Source organism: Triturus cristatus, chromosome 12 (genome assembly GCF_964204655.1).
Source record: "Triturus cristatus chromosome 12, aTriCri1.1, whole genome shotgun sequence".
Classification (NCBI taxonomy): Eukaryota; Metazoa; Chordata; class Amphibia; order Caudata; family Salamandridae; genus Triturus; species Triturus cristatus.
The window spans coordinates 213,112,281-213,135,512 of NC_140595.1; the positions used below are offsets into that span (position 1 = coordinate 213,112,281).

At 44.3% G+C, this 23,232-nt stretch overlaps 1 protein-coding gene across 1 annotated transcript in view; it reads left to right on the forward strand.

The window, feature by feature from the left end:
- LOC146773100 (chymotrypsinogen 2-like) overlaps window positions 1–22,595 on the forward strand; it is a 34,701-nt gene extending 12,106 nt beyond the window's left edge. The window contains exons 3-7 of the mRNA XM_085637361.1: window positions 1,484–1,563; window positions 10,964–11,042; window positions 11,993–12,173; window positions 15,238–15,371; window positions 22,338–22,595. Of these exons, the coding sequence (XP_085493487.1) occupies window positions 1,484–1,563; window positions 10,964–11,042; window positions 11,993–12,173; window positions 15,238–15,371; window positions 22,338–22,499 (636 nt within the window). The 3' untranslated portion in view covers window positions 22,500–22,595. The remainder of the gene's footprint in view (window positions 1–1,483; window positions 1,564–10,963; window positions 11,043–11,992; window positions 12,174–15,237; window positions 15,372–22,337) is intronic.
- The last annotated feature ends 637 nt before the right edge of the window (window positions 22,596–23,232 follow it).

A 23,232-nucleotide genomic window follows, 5' to 3' on the forward strand; every position in this document is an offset into this window, starting at 1 on the left:
GCAATCATGCCTACACCGGAGGTACCCTTGCACCATGGTGCAAGGGTGCCTGTGTTGGCGCTAGGCAGCACATTGTGTGAGCTAGCGCAGTGAAAAGTATTGAATGTTCCATACAATGTTAAGTACAGCACATTTCTGCTCTTTCCCTATCATGAAGTGCAGCAAGGTGAGTTGCTGCGTTGCGTGATTTGTTAAGAAATATGACCCCGAGTGTGTGGATGATATTAGACATGTTATTCCCAAAGATGAAACCCTGCTTTGACGTCTGTCTTTAGAAGTAATATAAGAGCAGACCGCAGAACTCACAACTCAGTTTTCCCTGAAAACCTTTTAATGAGGTAACACTGCTCCGGTCCTAGTGGTGATAGAGCGATGTGGCAGAGGTGTATCTTCGGACACTCGGCAGATTCACCAAAATCTCACACAACGCAGCACAGCAGGTTAAAAAGTTGTGCTGGGTTGCGCGGGAAGAAGAGAGCAGGAGAGTACCATATGTACAGAAATATGGCACCCTCCTACCCTCTCCCTAGCGCCGGTGCAGAAATTAGCTGCTGTGCACCACGCACACACCTTTGCACCATAGTGCAAGTGTGTCTGCGTGAGTCTAGCACAGGTTTTGTACCTGAAGGATAGCCTTCCAGTACGAAATACTGTGCCCAGACTAACTTTAAACTATTCCCCACTTTGTATGTGTGCTTTACAGTGCAGCACACATGCGAAGTCGCAAAGGAAAGGAGAAATTAAAGCATTGCTCCTTCATAGTGCCTCCTTGAAATAGGTGCTATTTTTTTATGCTAAACACTGTCCGCTTTTTTAAGAAAATAGGGCTTAGCGTCGTAAAGCTTGAGTGGTTGCATGGGAACGCCCATGCACCACCCGTGGAATGCCCCCTTGGTGCTAAGTAATGCAAAGCAGCGCAAAGTTCAGCTTTGCGTAACTTTCAAGTGATTTTCCAGCAATAAACAAGTTTATGAGTGGAAAGTAAATAGGTTAAAAAAATGTTTCTCTAATTTGTGTCCTTTTTGTGATGCAAACATTGCTTAAAATCTTATCAAACAGACCCCTCAGACTCTAAGAATGCTGAACCACCTTTCACTCAATGAGGCCTTATGTGCACACAGAAAATAGAGAAGTGTTGAGAGTAGATACAGAGCTTAACATGGGAGAGTGAAGAGTACAGAAAACTGGAAACTTCTGGTTTCTCTCTTCTCCATAACTAACAAAGTCCCACTAACACTCAGATTTATAAGAGGGCAGTTTGCCTGTTGTAGGTGAGTCTGTCCCAATATTCTGCTATGACCCTCAGAAGGTGTAATATTCAGTGTAGAAATGTGGGGGTTTGCACTGATATACAAAAAATGCACGCACTCTGCAAGTTCTCCAAGACACCCTAGACTGTGGCAACAACACCACTGAGTTGAGGTGAGCAAAAGGCATTGTCAGTCATTGACATCTGTAGCTAACAGTCCCTTCTATGTTTCAGGACAGCACTGGATTCCACTTCTGCGGTGGCTCACTCGTTAGCGAGAATTGGGTGGTGACTGCAGCCCACTGCAACGTCAGGTATTGTATCATGTGATTTTAAGGTTTCACCAAAATGGCACTTGTGCCAATCTTCGTGGCACCTACTGCATTCTATACTTACTTTAAGGGGCTTCGGTCAGCCACCTTCAACCATTGGGTATTTTTTGCCTTGAGACCTTAGACACTTGCTATGCAACATAGTCAATCACATCTTGGCTCAGCCACCAAAGTATATTGGTGTGGTCATTTTAATATTGGCTGGTCCGTCCTTCAGCTGCACTGGAAATTATGAGAGAATATTCTACAGTCTGTTAGCGGCCCAGTAGTATGGGGTAGTAAAAGGTGATAAGAGTCTGAAAATAGATGCTACAGAAAAGCAGCATGGCAATGCCAATGGGTCTGGCTTAAGAATGGAAGTGCTTTTTGTGTCACTGACAGGTTTAAGCGCTCAATAAGTCATCATAGATAGATTATGTCAGTCACCTTTTCACTCATGCTCATTAATGAATTCAACCTCTGAAGCAATCATTATAAAGCACATACAAACTTAAAATTAAAAGATAATCATGCTGTCATTAAAAAATGTGGGCATATGCTTGGAATACCTCTGAATGTGGTGGCCATGCTGGCACTTTAAAACAAACATGTTGGCCATCTTGGAATGGTAAAGCAATGATACCCTGCGGACAGCAGTATTCCATAATGGCTGCCTGGTTTAGAGGAAGTAGCAACATGGATGAAATGAATGACAAACAAACAGGTCATTAACACTGCCCAGGGAGCTGTAGCATCCACTTAAGAAAATGTTAAATGAAAAGAGAGATGAAAAGAAATTTGAGGGGAACTATAAAAGGAAAAAAAATAATAATAAATGACTGGCCAACCAGCCCTCGCACTGAAACAGATAGATTTTCATGAAAATTTGCACATGTGATCCGAAAATGCCATCATTCACAGGGTAAGAAAGCAAACGACTAATATGGACTGAAACATTAGCACATGCGTGTTAGAAATGGCCCTTTCTGCAGGGTCACCCCCAAACTTTTTACCTCCCTCCTCCACCTTTTGCTGAATTTGCTTTTGCTGGACTTAAGACTCTGAGCACTTTACACTGCTAACTAGAGCTAATATGCATGTGCTCTCTCTCTTAAACGTAGTAATTTTGGCTTATACCCAATTGACATATTTAATTTACATATAAGTGCATAGTAAAGGGGCAATACATGTGCCAGGGGCCTGTAATGCTAATAGTGAGACTGTGACACTGATTGTGGCACCCACTTAAGTAGCCCTTTAAACATGCATCAGACCTGCCATTGCAGAGCCTGTGTGTGCAGTTTAAATTGCCATTTTGACCTGCCAAAATAAACCTTTTGCCAGGTCAAAACGTTCCTTTTTAATACAAACAAGTCACCCCTCGGGTAGGCCTGAACAGGATGCAATGTATTTAAAAAGCAGGACATGTACTTTTAAGTTGTACATGTCCTGGTAGTGAAAAACTCTTGAATTCATTTTTCATTATTGCAAGACCTCTCTCTATCACAAGATAACATTGGGATTACCTTATTATATTTTAAAAGTGTGATTCCCAATTGGAAAGAGATGCACCCTTCCAGTCTGGTGTCTTTGGAATCACAATTTAAAATCCAAACTAATGTTGATTCAGATTTTAAATTGCAATTCTGGAAATGCCACATTTAGAAGGTTTTATAAAAGAAAGGGGTTGGGCCCTTAATGTCAACTAGATTAGGCCTCTTAACAATATAATGTAAGCAAAAGATCTAGCTCCCTGATTCTTGTACTGACTCAACAAAAAAGGACCAATAACTTAATTTTCATTAGCCCTTCTGATTTATTCACATATTCTTCATAATTCACTCAAGTTAATTGTAATATTTTTTTAGACAAGTCATCTGAAGGGCAAACTTTTTTTGAATTTAATAACTTGCACACAAATTCTGTTAGACAAATTTCATAAACAGAACATGCTTTTGTTTTTTCTGTTCATGAAATTTGAACATGAAACTTTCGTTCTGCATTTGATACAGTACAGCGAAACATCTTGTGGTCTAAGTTGCAAAGCTGGGGAATTTCTCCTCTCCTCCTAAGAGCTATTCAGTTGTTGTACACTGATACATGGACATGGGTGAGGTTGGGAAAAGGTACATCGCTTTAAAAAGAAATAAAAACTAGAAATGGCCTTAAGCGAGGATGTGTACTGGCACGGTCTCTCTTCAACTTGTATTTAGCAGAGCTGAAAACAGCTTTAAACAGTGTCAATTCTCATTCCCCCAGGGTGGCTGGATTTAGTACTTCACATATGCTACATGCCAACAACATTGTCCTGATTAGTAACACTAAGGTCGGCCTACAGCAACTAATCAATGTTACCGCCCAGTATGCTGCAAAGCATGGATGTTAGTAACAACAAGAAGATCATCGCCACCCACAATCCAATTAGATGAATCAGCTTTGGAAACCATGTTGTAATATAAATATCAGGGTGCCATTTTTGATTCAAGAGGTGCTTTTACGGAACAGTGCAGTGCGATACAAAGGAGGAATACCATGACAACTGCTGCTTTCTGTTCATTACAAAACTATCTAAAAGGCCTGTCTTTCCAGCCACCCCTGCAAGTTATGGCTGCCAAACACGTTCCCTCTCTTGTGTATGGAGCTGAGGCTTTGAGAGGAAGATTCAATAAAATAATTGATAATGTTATAGTAGGGACATACCTATGTGTGTTTAATCTTCCTCGCGTTGCCTCTCCTGCTCAAATTCGTCTTATGTTTGGACTTAGGAAGCAGAGCATAAGCAGCTTGGGTGCTTATTTGAAATTTTGCTATAAGCTAAAAATTGATCCAAGTTCTAGCCTAAGTTCTACTGTGTGGAATGCCGTACATGACCTAAGAAACACTGTTGGATATGATTATCTAAAGCTGGCTTTAACTACCTTTAATTATTATAAAGGAACAGTGGTCCCATTCAATTCGAGTAAATTAAAGTGCCACAATTAGTTCAATGAAAAATTGGGTTTTATGTTTAAAGACAATGCAAAAATAACTAAAAAATTACTGTAAATAGTGAGAAAATTAATAAAACAGTGAGTGAGTTGGTGGCAGGGTAATAGGAAATCAGCCGATTTCCGGTACCCAGGCAAGTGATTTTAAAAGGTGACTTTTTGGTGCTCAAAGGTAATTGTTATCAAAAAGTCAATAAAACATTTCATACTCCGACATTTCAATTTTGTAATACACTGGAGTTTAGAAATGATTGTCGACGACGTTTCGATCCCTTAACACGTAGTGGGATCTCTTCAGGACAAGAAAATGATAAATAATTGCCTGGGAGAAAGCAGTGAGAGGATGACCCAATCAAATAGTAACTGTTGCGCAGCCGCGCCAGCCAAAACTAGACGATCCTAGTGTTGTAGTCCGGAATGAGGTATAGGCAAGAAATAGAGCCAGCGATAAAAAGCGGGAAACAATTAGGATGAAGCGCCCCGTCAAAAACCGTCACAATCTGGGCTCGACGGATGTCAAAATTCCGTGTGGGCTGATAGGTGAGCCAGGGGAGCGGCGAAAAATAGGGAGGGTTGGTCCAAAAGGGCGAGTCAGGTCTGTGTTGTACACGATAGGAATTCCGAGGCAGCCCGGTCGGGCTTGTCGATGGGTTCGAAAACCTACATTCGTGGGGCGGTAGTCCGGGAAATAAGCGAAGGAATTGGTTAAATAGTTACGATGCAAGCCGCATAACCCACGAGGACCTGGGGAGCTCGCGAGGATCAAGCTAAGCGTCAGGGTGCGGGCTGTGTGAATGGAGCCATTCACACAGCCCGCACCCTGACGCTTAGCTTGATCCTAAGATTGTGACGGTTTTTGACGGGGCGCTTCATCCTAATTGTTTCCCGCTTTTTATCGCTGGCTCTATTTCTTGCCTATACCTCATTCCGGACTACAACACTAGGATCGTCTAGTTTTGGCTGGCGCGGCTGCGCAACAGTTACTATTTGATTGGGTCATCCTCTCACTGCTTTCTCCCAGGCAATTATTTATCATTTTCTTGTCCTGAAGAGATCCCACTACGTGTTAAGGGATCGAAACGTCGTCGACAATCATTTCTAAACTCCAGTGTATTACAAAATTGAAATGTCGGAGTATGAAATGTTTTATTGACTTTTTGATAACAATTACCTTTGAGCACCAAAAAGTCACCTTTTAAAATCACTTGCCTGGGTACCGGAAATCGGCTGATTTCCTATACCCTGCCACCAACTCACTCACTGTTTTATTAATTTTCTCACTATTTACAGTAATTTTTTAGTTATTTTTGCATTGTCTTTAAACATAAAACCCAATTTTTCATTGAACTAATTGTGGCACTTTAATTTACTCGAATTGAATGGGACCACTGTTCCTTTATAATAATATTTACACCCTTGGTCCCTTCTGACTCCTAGGGTCTCCTTGTTCCTTATAAACATTTAACTACCTTTAAGGCAGGGGATCTTTGGGTCTAACCCTTATACAACCAGCTTTCAACAGATTCTAAATTTCAACCGGGAAAAATATCTCATCCCTCATGGACAAAGCTGTGCTGTCCAAGAGATGTCACGCATGGATGGTAGTAGGTTCATACAGCCTCCTCAAATCTCAATTATACTTAGGGGCCCTGTTTGCCCTAAAGTCCAAGCTTAAGTTGTTAAATCTTTGGCTAGGCGATTTTCAAATTTGCTTTAAAGCCCCTGTTTGGAGGATATTGTCTACTGGGATCTCATGTCGGCTTATCCCAAGGAAGACATTTGCCATATTTTCTGTACCTGCCCAGCTCTAATGATGGAACAAGAAAGGTCTGTTGAAACAGTTCTTCATAAGGAACAGTATACGCCCTTGCCGGCAAGTGATTATCACCTGCCTTCAAGGAGAGGCGATGTTCTGTGAGAAATTCCTCAAGTTTATGTGCATTGCAGATTCAAAATTAGCAAAGACAGAGTTAAAAAGGAGTACGCTGCATTAAGTTCCTGGTTGCTTTGTCTTTTTACAAATAGATATCTTCTTTTTTGGTCCCCATGATGGAGGACCCAAAGTCAAAACACTAAGAACTTTCTGCCAGAAGTATTACATAAGGACAGCCATTACGCTTTAGTCTTAGCAGGTTTTATCTTTAGTGTTTTTAGTATGAGGCCTTGCTAACCAATGTATGCCCTAAGCACCTTTCCTTCAGCATTGGCATATCCATACTACAACCATATGCAACCCATAAACATCGGTTGAGACGTGCAATATGGGTGATCTCTGGCCTGCTTCGTCCTGAAGAGGCCACAATGTTGAGGCCGAAACGCGTCGACCCTTACAATCAAGGACCAGAACCATTCATTACTTAATTAGTTGTGGGAGAAAGACAGTTACCCAGACTGGGCGAAGACCACATAATCTTTGTTGCAACGAATTATCTTTAGAAATGCACTAGACGGTCTTACAAGAAATAGATGCTGATACCTAAAGACGGTGTTTTCTTTTGTGCCCTCAAATAAGTACTACCTGTCCGTCTTTTGTGGACACCTTTTTCACCTTGTACAGTCTATGTTTTGTCAATAGTTTGTGTGTATATATTTTTTATTGATTGTGAGCCACAATGTTGCATGTTTTTGGAGTTCATATGAAATTAATACATTTTGAAGAAGAGTGTTAGTCTAAATTCTGTACATCCCTGGATTTGGCTCAGCAATTCTTGTTAGTGCCTAATTCAAATTAGATTCCCCTTTTCATTTTTGCTGAAAGAAATTAAACATTTACAGTAGGCGAGTTACCACGCCATCAGCCACAAAGATAAAGTGGGCTGAGATAATTACTGTATATATCTGTACCGCTAGAACCACCCCCTCTCTTTTTATTTTTTTCACAGTATGTAGGTCAGGGCTACTGACTTTCTCATAATGATTCCCAATAATATGGTCAAATCAATAGAATCTGGCATATCTTTTCACAGTGAATCTATAAAGCCTGCAGCCTTTACCATTGGCATGACACCATAACCAACAGAGGCCTATCCAAGTGCACATAAACTGGCAACCATTGTGCGTACAGTTATCAAATTACAAATATGTCGAAAAATACAGTTTTCCATGCAAAATACATCCCCTTTCAATAGGGCCTAGCAAGAATCATGACAGTGAAAAACCTCAAGGTTCATCCGAATGGGTGGTCAACACAAAAAACCCTTGACTATTGCGGTAATCTGGGATATTACAATTAACAATACAAGCACTCTTTTCAGCGGAAGCACACAATTTCGAGCCAATCAAATCCTGTACTCATAGTAGCCAAAATATGGGGGAAGCCTAAGCCCTTCTCTCAGTTCATCTCAAAGATATTTTTTGTTGATAACATGAGGTACCCGTCAGATGTGCTGTCAAGCCAGACCTAAAAATGTTGCTTTCTTTCCTGCTGCCATTTTGCAGGTGTTTTTTGCCATCGCTTGCTCCCAAGCGTTACAGTATGTCACCGATGGTTGTAGAAATTGTGCCCATCTTTCAACAGAATACCACATACTCATCGATATATTGTTACAAAATGGCCACCATAAGTATGACCAGTCAGCAAGCAGCCCAGCAACCCAGACGAAGTGAGCACTGACAAAAAGCATCTGAAAATGCATGCAACGGAAACAAAAGAAATCCTTTTTACTGTAGCATCAATTCTTTAGACGCTGTTATGTGCGCGCACTCCCCAGTACACAAACTAACATTGGCTGGGGTACTAGCAGGGTGTACAAACGTCAAACCTAATGATGCTGCTAAGGCTTTGTGGTATGTGAATGCTGTTTACTCAAGCACTGGTCATTCATTTACCCCAGCTGACCAGCTTCAGCCGCTGATCGGGTTCACGAGCACCCATCTCCGTAGGGTGCCTTGCGAGGGTCTCCCAACACCCAGGACGGGCCAGACGCCTCCCAGGGAGCTTCAGTCTCCTGATGATTGTTGAACGTCTTCTGGGTGTCTTAATAGGACTGTGGCTAAGAGTGTATTCAAAATCACCCAGATCAGCTACAATGAATGTTCATAACAATGCAGCCCACTTCAAAGCCAACAAGCCACGGGCACAGTGCAGCAAGTGCAGTGGCACCGTGACCCAAGAGCATGAGAGACCCACTTCGTTTTTATTTCTTTTACTATACAGTCGGGCAACAGCCTTGCAAAAGGGCCCAGAGCCTACTTGCTACACACTCCAATGCCCTCCCGTGTGATCCTCTGTCATTACACGGCAGAGGTGCGTGTTGCATCTTTGGCATGGTCCAGGATTGTATCGACGGAGCGCCCGCACATTGTGTGTATCCTTTTAAAGTGAGATACATTCCAACCAGAAACAGCGGTATGCTGCAGGACCCAGCCAACCATACCACACCAGACATTTGGCTAAATGGTCTCTTCCGAATGTCTGTGACGCTCCCTTAGGGGCAGGACCACGGCATGTATACGATCCTGCGGCAGGTTCCGCATAATGAAAGGATTTGCACCACTTAATCCATCACCAACTGCATAATTTACAGAATGTAATGAAAAATTGTAGTTTTGTTTCCAGCTCAAACGGATCCAAACTTAGTAAAAAAAAAAAAACGCTACCACATGTGTTGCTGAGCGTGGGAAGGCCTTCTGTCGCACAGACGCTGATTGTTGTATTTAGGTGTTAACCTAATTATAATACCGTACTAATGAGTAAAAATAATAAAGTAGTGAACGCTGCTTCAAAACTATGCAGGCACTACACTGCATGATTCGCACTTTCTTGCCACATAATTTAGTCATACCTGCTGCATAATTTGGGCCTCCCCACTCCATAACTCCTGTAGCCCCGCATGAAGGTCTTTGATTGCATTGCTTCAACTCAACGTGCATAGTCCACTATTCTGTATAAGAACGAGGGGCATATTTACAACAAAACGGCGGTGAGGGGGTTAGCTCCGAAATAGCTGATGGCGCGCATCGTCACTTTAGAAACGCAGGGATGCATCGTATGTACAATAATATGGTGCACCCCAGCGTTTCACCCTGCGCTGGTGCTATCAGCTGCCTAGCACAGGCACCCTTGTACCATAGTGCAAGGGTCCCTGCATTGAGGGAATAATTGTTTATGTGCAGGAAGGTGCCCCATATTGTACATAGACAATCCTGAATGGTGATTTGAAACTCCTATGTGCAAATGGTAATTTTTTTTAATGATTGTTTATGTGCAGGAAGAGACACCTTCCTGCACATAAACATGAATTCATGGAGATTTGCTGTTTCTTTGTGTGCTGCACAATGCAGCACACATAGAAACAGCAAAAACAAAGACAAATAATGCATTTCTCCTCGTATTGCCAGGTTAAGATCAGGTTTTCCCTGTTCTTAATTTTAGCGCTGCCTCCTATTTACGCCACTCTTGTAATTAGGGGGCAGCGTCAAAATCAATGGGTGTTGCGGCGGAACGCCCACCGCAACACCCATTACCCACCTCTTTCACACAAAGTATAGAGTGAAAGAGTGCCTTATTTACAAGGCAGAGTTAAGCCACGTTAAGGCGCTTAACGCTCCCTTGAAAGTAAGGCGAAGCCCCTACGTCACTACAACGCCCTGAAAAGTGATGTTATGGTGGCGATAGGGGCTTGTAAATATGCCCCTGGATGATTTGGACCTACACAGCTCAGATCACTGACAGAATATTGTGTTCAAAATATCGAAGACCAAAATATGGAGAAGGTGAGTGCAAATAGGTAAGAATAGATTTGCTATTCTGAACTCCACATCTACGTACTTTGAAGATATATATATATCATCAAGGTACATGTATGGGGAGTTATGTATAGTAACGCTTTGCTTACCTATAGAAACGTATCTTCACAATAGTTTTATCCTCAATATTCTTGATACAGTATTTTGTCCACTCAATATTTTTTCTCCGATAATTTGTCTAAACCCCCTCAGCTGTCCAGTGAAGCCCCTTCCCTCTTTCTGATAGTGATGACTATTGCATTCTTAAGTGGTGCATCGTCTCAGGTGGTATCAGGTCTCTTTGACACAACTGACTCCATGTTGGTGACAGGCAGCGTTAAAAAGACTACTACTACTTATGCCATAAGATGTCCTGAGCCCCCTCACCCGATGCACCGCGGCGTGGCTGAATTCACGCAAGAAGCCCAACTCAATACTCGGTCGACTGGGGTCACTGATTTTACAACCATCCTTTTGCTCCTAAACCACCGCTTCAGCTTCATGGCTGTGTGTTAAAGAAAAGCAGAGGAGTGGCCAGGACCCCAGGAGTAGGGACAGTAGAGCACCTAGGAGCAGGGTAACAATTTACCATACACGAGGTGTTGCCACTGAAGTAAAGAACATGTCTAGCTGCTGCCACTGACCTGTGGCTTGTCTCTAACTCACCTCATCCTCTGTTAATCTTGCAGAACCAGCCATCGAGTGATCTTGGGAGAATTCGACCACGCCTCTCCGAGCGAGGACATCCAGGTCATGACTATTGCCAAGGTAAGGTGTGTGCTGATCGTCCTCGACAGGCCTTCCAGCCTCTCGCTGAACTCCTCTCACCGCCCCTGAGGCAGGTAGAGGCAGGCCTTTAAGTGGGATGGAAAACTGGGGGTTCTCTAAAAAAGGTGTGGTCGATGTAATTGAGGGCGTGGCTTAAAAACACCTAAGGAAAAATATGTGCTTAGCACATGCGACTGGTATTTTGCTGCTTCTGTCATTCCATCCAGATAGATGATACAACAAGTAACATTACACTTACAACAAGCCAGGACTACTGTCTTTTTCAATGGTTATTTGTTGCATAAAGTATGGCTTCTGTATATAACATTAAAAATGCTTCCATTCTGAAATGACGAGACTGTGAAAGAACACTAAGGTGTCTCTGTAGTTAAATCAAAGACAGAGAAGGGCGGTACTGCTGCAGAGTTAACATTTGTTTCTCACCCTGAAGGTGAGCACAAAAACGGAGGGCCCGATAGGAACACGTCTCAGCACCTGTTTTTAGGTCTCGCCTGACCCAGCGCATGCGCTGGTCTGGCGAGACTTATTGAGAGGGCTCCGAAAAGTGCTACCAGGCCAGCCTAGAGCTACAGTGCATGTGTGCGGGCGCGCGCGCCGCGCTTTACCGCGATTACTTTCACTTTCGCGGCCGCAGGGCCGCTTGGCATAGCCAATAGGTCTCGCTTTTGGGACCTTATAAGTATTTAGTTATGCAACTGTTGCATAGCTAAACACTTATAAGGTCCCAAAGGGGAGACCTATTGGCTATGCCATCGCTTGTTTAGAACTGCCAGTGATCAGCACCGGCAAGACCCGGCCCACTTAAAGCCCTGGGTAAAAGAGCTGGTCACTGCTCCTTGAACCCCAGGTGCGATCCTCTATGTCCTCCTCTCTGTACTTTGTATGTTTGATATATTTGTTTCCTCTCACTCTCTCTTCCTCTGTTTTAGGTCTTCAAGCACCCCCAGTTCAGCATGTTCACCATCAAGAATGACATCACTCTCTTGAAGCTGGCATCTCCCGCCCAGCTGAGTGCCCGAGTGTCCCCGGTTTGCCTGGCAGACACAACTGACAGCTTCAGCGGTGGCTTGAGGTGTGTCACCACCGGATGGGGCCTGACGGATTCCAGCGGTACGGTGGAGTATTGTCTCTGTGGACCTGGAGAGGGGGCAGGCCTTAATGCGGTGACATATAGTGCGCTCACAGGTGCAACCCGCCGCCCCCCACTGAAACAGCTCCCAATGAGAGAGCCAATTGCAAGTAATGGGGTGTAACCCAGGGCATAGCCTTTTATTCACATAGTCACATTGCATCAGTTCGGATTGATAACCATAGGTAAACATACATCATTGTTATGAGAATACAGTAAGATCGGCCATACATTGTCATGAGGATACAGGACATAAGCTTTAGCAAAACAGATCAACGATCGTACAGGCATTATAACAGTTGTCTCCACCCATTACAGCGCTACACTTCAGAATGCACTTGTAAAATCAGTTCTAGGCATTATTGTTCTGAGAAAACAGTACATAAGATCAGCAAAACATCTCAAGGATTGTGCAAGCAATAAAACTATTGGCAACACTCTGAAATGCAAAAAGTGCCAGCAGGCCCCTTTTCCATATCCATTGCCCACACCCTCAACCCAGGGCATCCAGGACATAACTTTGCAGCAACTTCCCCTCCATCACTCAGAGGGATGGGCAATACCCGCAGTTCCACATACCTGGGAACCGCATAGCGCTTCGTCCCTGCCGGGGTACCTGTCACCAGGCCAAACCCCCAAAAGTTCCACCCTGGCCATCCCGGGGTAGGGCAGAAAGGTCCAGGACCACCACCAGGTCAGTCCTCCCTACTGCCTGCCCGGTGCCCGCACAAAACCACCCCTCCAAGGGATAAATTCAGTATATCAGTCCAGATTTTGGGTAGCCTCCCTTTTTCTGCTGCAATTCCGCCAATTCCTCCTCCCTCCAGGGGTGGGTGGGTATTTGATGCAGACTTCAGGCTAGTGCGCGGTGGAGAGAAAAAGAGGCCTGTCTCCCCTCTTGCGATGCCTTATAAGCCTCCAGACGCCCCCCGATGACGTCAGCAGCCTGCGACCCTCTTCTCATCCTGAAAATCGACGAGGGACTCCTGCTTTTTAGGCTCCTACACTTGGAGCGACTAAGGGCGCCCCACCGCTATTCACGGGGGGCACCTGGTCAATGTGTGAAGGGATGGTTTCTAGTCTCAAGGGGTAGACGCAGCCTTTAGCAGCCCCTTCACTTCTTTCTTTCCTCCTTCACGCATCAGGGGTAATTTGTACATAGATTGAACGTAGACGTTTTGAAATTGCAAGATACAAGTCTTGGATGCCACGTCCATCTTTGTCGAAAGAAAGCCGAAATCTTTTCCCCATTCCAGGTTATTTACTTACATTTTGGGCCCCACTGTAGAATACCCGCAGGCCTGTCAGGATTATCTGCCCTGTCCTCACCAAAAAGCAACCAGTCACCTGCGGATCCACCTTTAATCAGGCAATAGTTGACAAATGTCCCCCAGTCCCGGGAGGACCTGAGCCTCAGTGTGAGGTTAGTTAAAAGGTGGTTTTCCCTGGAGAGTTCGATTGGGGCACCAGGGCATTTTCAGATCCACTTCCCAGCATGCTCCACAGCCAACGGTTTTACAATGACGTCATGCAGTGCAGCAACAGCTGGAGAAGGGAACATCACCGCTCGGCACTTAGTGTGGCAGGAATGTTGGGCCTTTATTATTTATTTGTTTCCACATGTTCTCTGCATGCCCTATACTGTAAATTCCGCATATAAAATTCCCATTATGAGACTTCTGCATCAGAATTCACAATTGCATCCTGGGCTGTTCTAGGCCCGGCCGATATTTACATCACACTGGCATAATCTCATGCAATTTTGGTCAATTCGTTTACGCTTGTTACAGGAAATACCCGAAAATATGATATTACGAATGTGGCGTAAAGGGGAACACTTTGGCATAGGAGCATGGGCAAAACACATAATACGAGTGGCTGTTGTTTACAGCGCTTGTGTTTTTGCTATTTTTTTATAAAATGTAACGCTGTACGCCAATTTGCACAATTTCTCCGAATTTTGTGGAATTACGGAAAAACAAATTCTACAAATTTCAAACATCCCTAGTTTATTGTTGCTGCTTGACACTTACCTGTGAGTGGACAGATTTGTGATATGTCAAAATATCAAGCTCATGAATGTATACCTACATATACATCCTGTCCACAGTATTGACTATGAACATCGTCAAGGTAATCAAAGATGCAGAATTATAAATGTAATCTTGTAACTCCACATCTCCTGAACTCGATGATGTTAGAAGATGATATTGTAGAATCGATGGGGCTTATTTATAAAAACACACACATTTCTGTGTGAAAACAACGATGCGACAGTTTTCACTGCGCCCACCTTGCGAAACGATGGATGCACCATATTTACTGTATGGTGCTCCATGTCGCAAGGAGTGACAGGTGTGTCAGGAACCTGACGTGTCTGTCTGACCAAAAGTTAGGCATTGCTGGAGTTGTGTCGCAAGCAAGATGCAACTCCAGCAATGCATGAGGCAGGCCCACACGCATAGCACTGCGTCACCCTTACGCCTGCTATGAGGCAGGCGTAAGGTTTTGATGCAGTGGCGTCCTAGAAGTGGTGCAGATAAATCTGATAGATTTCACTACGCCACTCTTACAAGGCTTTTTTGCGTGGGAGCGCCCACCCTGCGTACATTATACCTGTCTAGGGTATAATATGGTGCAGGGCTTTATAAGGTGACACATTGCTTACATGCGCCACCTTGTAAATATGGCGCAATGTGGTGCATTGTTTACACCGTCGCTGCGTCACAAAAAGGGACGCAACAGCGGTGCAAAAGTGCGGCAAGGGGGTCATAAATAAGCCTGATATAGGTGTAGATCGATATAAAAATGTCGGCTATGGTAGGACTCCGACAGAGGCATTGTGGTTAATTGAAGAAAGAGTTCTCTTGGCTTCTTTGATGGGCAACCTCAAGAGACCTGTATTCGTTTAACATGCCTAACAAGCCCGCCTTCATTTAGCGGCCGTCTCATGTTTCTTTGGAGTGTTGGGCACTTTAAAACTGCTGGGGGTTGTTGGATGTATTTATAGATCAATTGCAGCTGTAATTGTCATTTATTTTGCAGCAAGCAAAACCCCCGAGAAGCTGCAGCAAGTAGCCCTGCCACTCCTGACCAACCCTGAATGCAAGCAGTACTGGGGCAACAAGATCGCCGACGTCATGATCTGCGCTGGAGCTGATGGGGCTTCCTCCTGCATGGTAACACATCTAGCACTTTCACTAGCTGTCTATGTACCCAGCCTCCTCTTGTGGCCTGTCCATCAACCCCTGCTTTGTGCACTGTATCTGTTCAGCATCTCTGTCTGTCGTTTTCACCTCTTGGAATTACCGTTCAAACTCTCAGAGGCCCTTAACATCACTATTTTGACGTTCATGTGGCGCAATGTGCCACTGGGATATTTACAAGTGTTAGGTGACTTTTCATGGCCTTATAAATATGTGCCCTTTTCATGCGTGAAAGTGGCCTTCCATGGGTGTTGCTGGGGGCGTTCCCAGCAACATACATTGCTTTTTGACACTTCCCCAGATTTACGAGAATCGTAAGTCTGAGGCAGCACCAAAAACATAAGCCTCCCCAAGGGAGGTGTAAGAGACACATTCTGCAGCACACAGAAAGAGGAAAAAGCCACTTGTGATTGTTTTTGTGCAGGAAGGTTTCACTTCCTGCATAAAAATAATCATCACCGCAACACAAACACCCTTGCACCATGGTGCAAAGGTGGCTGCGTTGGCGCATGGCAGCCCATTGTGCGCCAGCGTAGGGGAAAAGGACAGGAATGCGCCGTATCCAATAGATATGGCACATTCCTGCCTATTTCTTTTGCCGTAGGGCAGCGCAGAAGCAAGGCCTGCTGCACTGCCCTACGGCACAAAATCTATAAATGAGCCCCTCAGTATTTACTTACATGTCAAAGTAAGTGATCCCTCAATCAAAAGACCCATCCATGTCATTCAGAAATGTGCCGATTGCCCAACTCGCAATGCCCCATTCACTCCTATATCCTCTCATTTAATCATCTAACCCTTTGCTCAGTAAGATTTCATAGGACTACCTACACCCCCTGCCTCATGCCCATCCACGTGCCTGCCAGCCAGTATAACCAACTGCATACCTCTATCTGGAATACAGTGTCTTATATCAAATCTCAGTTCCATATACCCGTGGCATCCCTTTTCTCGCTTATTTAGGACTTGGCAGAGAAAAGCTGTGGCCTCCCTCTGGTAAGGTCCTATCACGTGCCACCAAAGGCAGCGTTTAGAGGCAGGGTTCACATGAATTAGGCGGTGTGATCAAAGGCTAATCAGGGGCCTGACAAACTCGCGCCATTTGAAATGTGGACGATGTACTCACCAACCAATTCTCGCATGGCCAGATTGCAAGAGAAAATGGTGGTGGAATGTAATAGAGGTGCTAAGTTAGAGATAGAATGAGAGGCCATTAACACCCTAGGTCTGCCCTGAGTACCAGGAGAGCAACATCAGGTGCTGTCACCCTAACACTCTGGGTCAGCACCCTGTGTTCCTCTCCTTGTGGTCAGGGAGGGGCTTATTTATGAGAGTCCTGCATCACTTTTGCACCATGTAAACTGGTATATGCATGACGCAAGGCTCTCATAAAGATTTATGAAGCCACAGAAAGCCACAGTGCGTGGCTTTGAGTGGCCTCATAAATCATGAGTAAGGTGATGCAGTGCAAATCACTGCCTCGTCTTATTCTTCGCCCGGGAGGCATCCCATGGTCGTTGAGGTGGGTTTTCCCCTGCAATACCCATGGAATTTGACACTTACAAAGTGATGTAAACCAGGCGAAGCTCAACATCCGTATGCCTCCCGCGGAGAGGCGTAAGGAGTTTTCCTGGTTTTTTTCCTCTTTCCATGTGTGCTGCATTCTGCAGCACACATACAGAGAGGAAAACACCTTGTAGCATTGATTTTTGACCGGATGGAGCCCCTTTCTGCACAAAAACAATCCTGCCTGCAATGGAGGCACCCTTACGCCATGGTGCAAGGGTGCCTACTTTGGCGCTAGGCTGCCAAAATGGCACCAGCACAGAGGGAATGGACAGGAATGCACTGTATTACTTAAATACAGTGCATTCCTTCCCTTTCACGTTGGCCTAGATCAATGCAACAAGGTGCCTTGTTGCACTGCTTCACTGCAAAATGCCATAAATGAGGCCTGGAGTGTATTTTTCCTTGCAGGTAGTGTGCAAGTAACCTAGGTAAAATGAGAATTCCGGGGAGTCCCTCACATGAAACATGCATGGATGTGGTACTGCCATGGGATCTACGGAATTCCCCTTAAGATGGAGGGTGCATGCATGCCCCAAAAACAGTCCAAAGGACAAAAATGCCCAGACATTCTGAGTAGTCTCAGGGATTCCCCACCACATCATGTTTTTGCAAAAGGAAACTTGGGGACTCCCTCATGTTCAGGGGTGCAACGGTCCTTATACGGTGTGTTTTGTCTGTGGGTTCTTTGAGGCAGGGCCAGACTGGAAACTGAAACCGGCCCTGGCAAACTGCTCGGGTGGCCCCCGGGGGCGGTAGGCGGTGCGGCTGAGCTGTTTTCAGGGGCAGGTTTCAGCTGATTTTGTTACACGGGTGGCCGATATTGCAGGCCCCTGGTAACAAAAACGGGCTCCAGGGGCCCAAAACCAGCCCCAACCCTGACGGCCCACCGGGGAAACGCCCGGTGCCCGTTACACCCAGTCCGGCCTTGCTTTGAGGCATTCCTACAGTGCTGCTAGATTGAACAGGGACATCAGCAGGGCACATGTAGCATCTTGGCGGATTTCCACCCTGATTTGCTGATATTTCATGTTACCAAGATCATTGCATGATAGGATGAGAGCAAGACTGCAATACATGTACTAAGATAGATGCTGCTACTCTCTCTCCAAGCGCTGGGACACATACAGGCTGGTTAGGGCCATGCACACACCTTTGCACCATAGTCCAAAGGTGTGTTTGTGAGTCTTTCATATGTTTTGTACAGAAAGTTATCCTTCCAGTAGAAAATACTATGCCTAGATAACGTTAAAAAATTCCCACTCTTTATATGTGCTGTACACAGCACATGTGCAAAGTCTGAAAAGTTTCAAGGAGTAATAGCATTCATCCAAGAAGTCATGCTTAGTGCAAAACCCCATATCCCATTGTTAGGGTGTTGTGCCAATAACCAAGGGTGGCAGAGTGGGAATGCCCATGCACTACCCTTGGTACGGCCTTTGATGAAAAGTAATGCAAAAAGTTTTTCACTGGATAGTAAGTTCAAAATCAACAATTTGCACCAGTTTGTATCACTTTCGTTGACTTTGCACCAATGCAAAGTGTTGAAAAGTCTGGCCCCTAAATATGTCAGACAAGGAAGTGACCAGAATTCCATTACTGCTTTGAGAATGCTTTATCCTCATACCCTAGGTTGGGTGTAGAATACTCTAGGGTTTGGCCAAATGCCACCTTTGTTAATATGTATCTGTGGTCAGAGGAACTGTGCCCTGCAAGTCTTCCACCCTAAAAGAGGTCAAACACATTATTCACATAGGTATTAATGCTACATTAATACGTTTGCATGAAATTCAATAAAAGAACAAGGAGAATTTGAATGTCCCATGTCATGGTTTAATGGCATCACAGCCTGCAGGTAGCTTGGAAATCATTGACTATATATTAGAGGAGATGATAGTGCCCTGGGTCTTTTCATACATGTATCCCCAGCAGAGAATTGATACAAGCAGGATTTGTATCAATTGGGTATCCTAGCTGTGATTATGCACAACAGTGCATGGTTGCCAACCCCACTGATTTCGGAGGTAGGCTACCACTTGTTTGGCTGTGAGGACCCTCCATGGAACCTAGAGCTGAACATACCACAAAGCTGGTTCAGCCATTATGCAACCCTTTATCTGAACACAGGTGTAAAACTCCTATTAATAACCAATGGTCAAGTCACACCAAATCAGGATCACCTGAAGGTCAATATCCCTTTCAAATTTATCAAAGAAATTGAAAAACATTTTCAGAAATTTTGATTCAAAGGCAAGCAGGAGTGTATATATGAGCGTGAACTGGGAACTTGTACATCAAAATACAGACCACTTAAGACCCATGGTTAATTAGCCACATTTCTGCGTTCTGTCAGATGATCCATCAGGCGCTCCTTTATATTACTTAAACCAGAGGCAAATCAATGAATTCACTGAATAAGAAGTTGTTCAAGCGATTCCAGCCCAAAAACTGCGTAATACAGCTGGCCCAGAAAAATGCCTAACAGATGTTTTCTGGAACCACTTAAACTTATGGTCAACTGCTCCGACTAGGTCATTTAAAACACTTGGCTTCATGAAGAGATTACATCTTCTTGGAACAAAAATCTATAAATGTCCCATTATATCACAAGGGGCCAAGAGACCAACTGGAAAACTATTGGGCAATCTCACTGCTCGATGGAGTGGGAACAATCTTTGGAAAATTGTTGCTATCCTGCATAGACCAGTGGTTGGGTGAAAAAGATCTACTACCTCCATATCAAGCGGGTTCCAGGATGTGCCAGAGCACAGTGGACCAAGTAATATAATTAAATCTTATTTGCTCAAAATCCATTTCCCATTTAAAATCTTCCTTCTACTTGGTATTTATTGATCTTCAAATGGCATTTGACAGCGTTACCCATTCCATTCTATGGCAAATTCTAAAGCGACAGGCTGTCCCCTATAAGTCACTAAACCTGCTAGTTACAATACATTCTTATACTACCTCTTGGGTGAAATAAAGCACAAGGGGTGAGGGCATCAAGCAAGGTGCTGGGTAGCACCAACTTTATTTAACTGCTATATAAATGATGTTGTGAAAGTGTTGAGGAACCTTGATCTAGACATAACAAAAATAAACAAAGACTGGATACCAAGACTGCTCTTTGCGTACGACGCGGTGCTACTAACCCAAACAGAACTATCGAAGCATCATCTTCTGGCAGATTTTGAGTCATTTTGTGCCTATAGAAGTCACACTAACAATGTCGGAAAAATTAAGGGTCAGCATGACAGGGAAGGGGCAGAAATATGCTGTATTTAAGTAAATTCCTGCCTTTTCCTCTGCGCTGGCGCCCTTTTGCCTGCCTAGCGCCAGAGCAGTCACTCTTGCATCATGGTGCAGAACATTACATTCTCCTGATGACATCAGGTCAGAAGTCCCGTGGCATTTTTCTTTGATGTGGGTCACTCAACACATAATGCTGAATCCTGTGATGTCATCATCTTGCCAAAGGTCATGAGACGTAATTTCCAGTGTCGTCATCATTATACTTATTAATGGTTTTAAAAATTAAAAACGCAACCTCTTTTTCCTCAAAGAATGTTTATAAGTATGCTACTGCCATAATAAAAGCACTGAAGGCACAAAGTGAAATGACGTCACTCTGCCTGCTTGAGAGCTCGTCTTCTGCCTCTTTGGTCCTTCTAGATATATGTCCCTTTCCCTCCCACTGCCCATAAGGGCCAACTGTCCACTGCAGAATAGCGTGTCCACCAACCCCCTTTTATCTATAGGTGATCGACTCCTGCCCGTGGGCGCGTCGCCAATGCCAGGTGCTGGATGCCCTTAGGAAGTTTAAATGTATAGCTCAGTAGCGCCGCAGGTGGAGCTTTTTTGCTAGGGTACTCACATTCGAGTTGATGAGATCCATGTCACACAGACTTCCTATGTTTCATGATTTTGTTTTGATGTGTACATTACATCTATAGGTAAAAGAGCGGCACGACCTAGGACTTCCACTCTGTTACAGTAATGAGTTAAAATGAGAAAGCGTGACAGATTCAAGGTACCATCACAGCACTCCCATCCGCAATCCTTCATTCATTACAGTGCTGCACATGGGCCCTAGCCTTGCCACTCTCTTACCTATAGATGTCCACTGATTGCCCCAATCTCTTCTTTATAAGTCCCCATCAAAACAAAATCATGAAACATAGGAAGTCTGTGTGACATGCATCTCAGTAACTCGAAGGTGGGTGCAGTGGCAAGCAAGCATTGGTAAAGGCATTAGGTTTTGCCTATGTGACTAATAGGCTATTTTTTTTTGTAAGTTGTAGCTTGCTGAGTAGTTGTACAATATAGGTTTCAGAACGTCTATTAAAGTGCTATTCTTGTTTATGTACAAAAAGGCAATATACTGTGCTGTTACTGGTGGTATAGTGCGAGTAAGTAATGGCAACATTTTGAAAAATTAATTGAAATATGGAAATAATAGAATTAATTTATGAATTTATGTAATGGCAATATTATGTGTTTAGAGGAGTTCTGATAACTTTTGGATCCACTGCACCTGACGCACCATTTAAATCATGCCCCTAGTACCTGCAAGATAACTGCATTTGTGACTGCCTGTTTAGTAGTAAAATATAGCAATGTTAGGTGTTTAGTGGGGTGACTGGAACATTTGGTCCTGGTGCTACTGCACCAGCTGCACCATTCAAATCATGACCCTAGTGCCTGAAAGATAACTGCACTTGTGACTGCCTGCAGAGTTGTAAAATATAGTAATATTTGATGTTTAGTTAGATTGCACGTTGTAAGCAAAAAGTACCAAGCAACCATTAAGTCTGAAAGCCCAGCTCTATCACAGAATCCAGTGCAGGCATTTGTGAGGGGAGGTGGCCGATATCTAATAAGGATATGAACACCAAATATAAACTGTTAAGGTTCAAAATGGAGCCGGCCAAGGTGAACATAGCAAATAATGATTTTCAGGCAAGAAGGATAGGCCCAGTTGTGAGAAGTTTACCATAGATGATTGTGAGCCGAATGAAAGCCGACAGTGAGCAGCTGTAAGAGACAGGCTCCAGTAGCAGGAACGTTATATGGCATAGATAGCCCGCTCCATTGGGAAGAAGCTAGAGTCCACTGTTATCATGAGGGTTTGAGCAGGATGACAAGTTTGGGATGAACCTCACACCATTCCTGATGGGGAACCTTCATTGTCTAAGGAAGAAGGCACAAGTGATGCCTCCGGGTGTGCCATCCCTGGCAGGAATAGTTGTTGAGATGGACAGAACATGGACCAAGGGGAGGCGGAAGGTTTCTGGTTTTACAAATGAGTCGCTAGGCTTTGTCAGCATGGAGAGCATAACTTGATAACTCAGTCGTGTTTCTTTCCTCATTCAGGGAGACTCTGGCGGCCCTCTTGTGTGCCAGGAGAACGGTGCATGGACCCTGGTGGGCATCGTCTCTTGGGGCAGCAATAAATGCTCCCCATCCTCTCCTGGCGTCTACGCCCGCGTCACCGAGCTCAGGGCCTGGGCAGACCAGATCATCGCTGCCAACTGAGTCCTGAAACCAAGAACATCAGAAAGAACCTTGAGGGAAGTGACTGTCAATTTCAAGGAAATATGGCAAATTGTTTAATAAAAAGCTTGCCACTGACTGGTGATGTTGTTTACATTCATTGATAACCAAATATAGCAATTTGTATCAGTTCATTGTGACAGAATGAGATGGCGGCTTTACAGAATGAAGCCGGATTGTCCAACGAGGTGTGAAGGCGGGTGGGTGGCGGGGGGTGTAGCAAGACAACAGTTGGAAAGCAACCGTTAAGCATTTGTCATAAAGTGTATAGCAAAGAGACAATTCGACCAGAGAAACTAACCATTTGCAATCATAATTCATAGAAAGTTTTCGTCCAAAATCTTTTATGACTCCTGCATGAAAGTTGTAGTGTGTAACCGTGAAAAGACGATGGATCCAATTGTACACGTTCCATACTAAAGATGTATATTTCCAGGCCGACCCTGTTAGTGAAGTGAATTTGCTGCACAGAATGGAAGAGAACAGAACAGCACCACACCTACTTGGAGATGGTGCTCTTCTGATGTCTCCTGGCCCTGGGACACCTTTGGCTGCCGAGTACCAACGCAGACACCCTTGCACCATAATGTAAAAGCGTCTGCGTTATTGCAAATATAGTTTTTGTTCAGAAAGCTGTTCCTTCCAGTGCAAATTCTATATTTACAATCATTTCCCTCTTCGTATGTGTGCTGTAGAATGCAGAACCCATGCACAG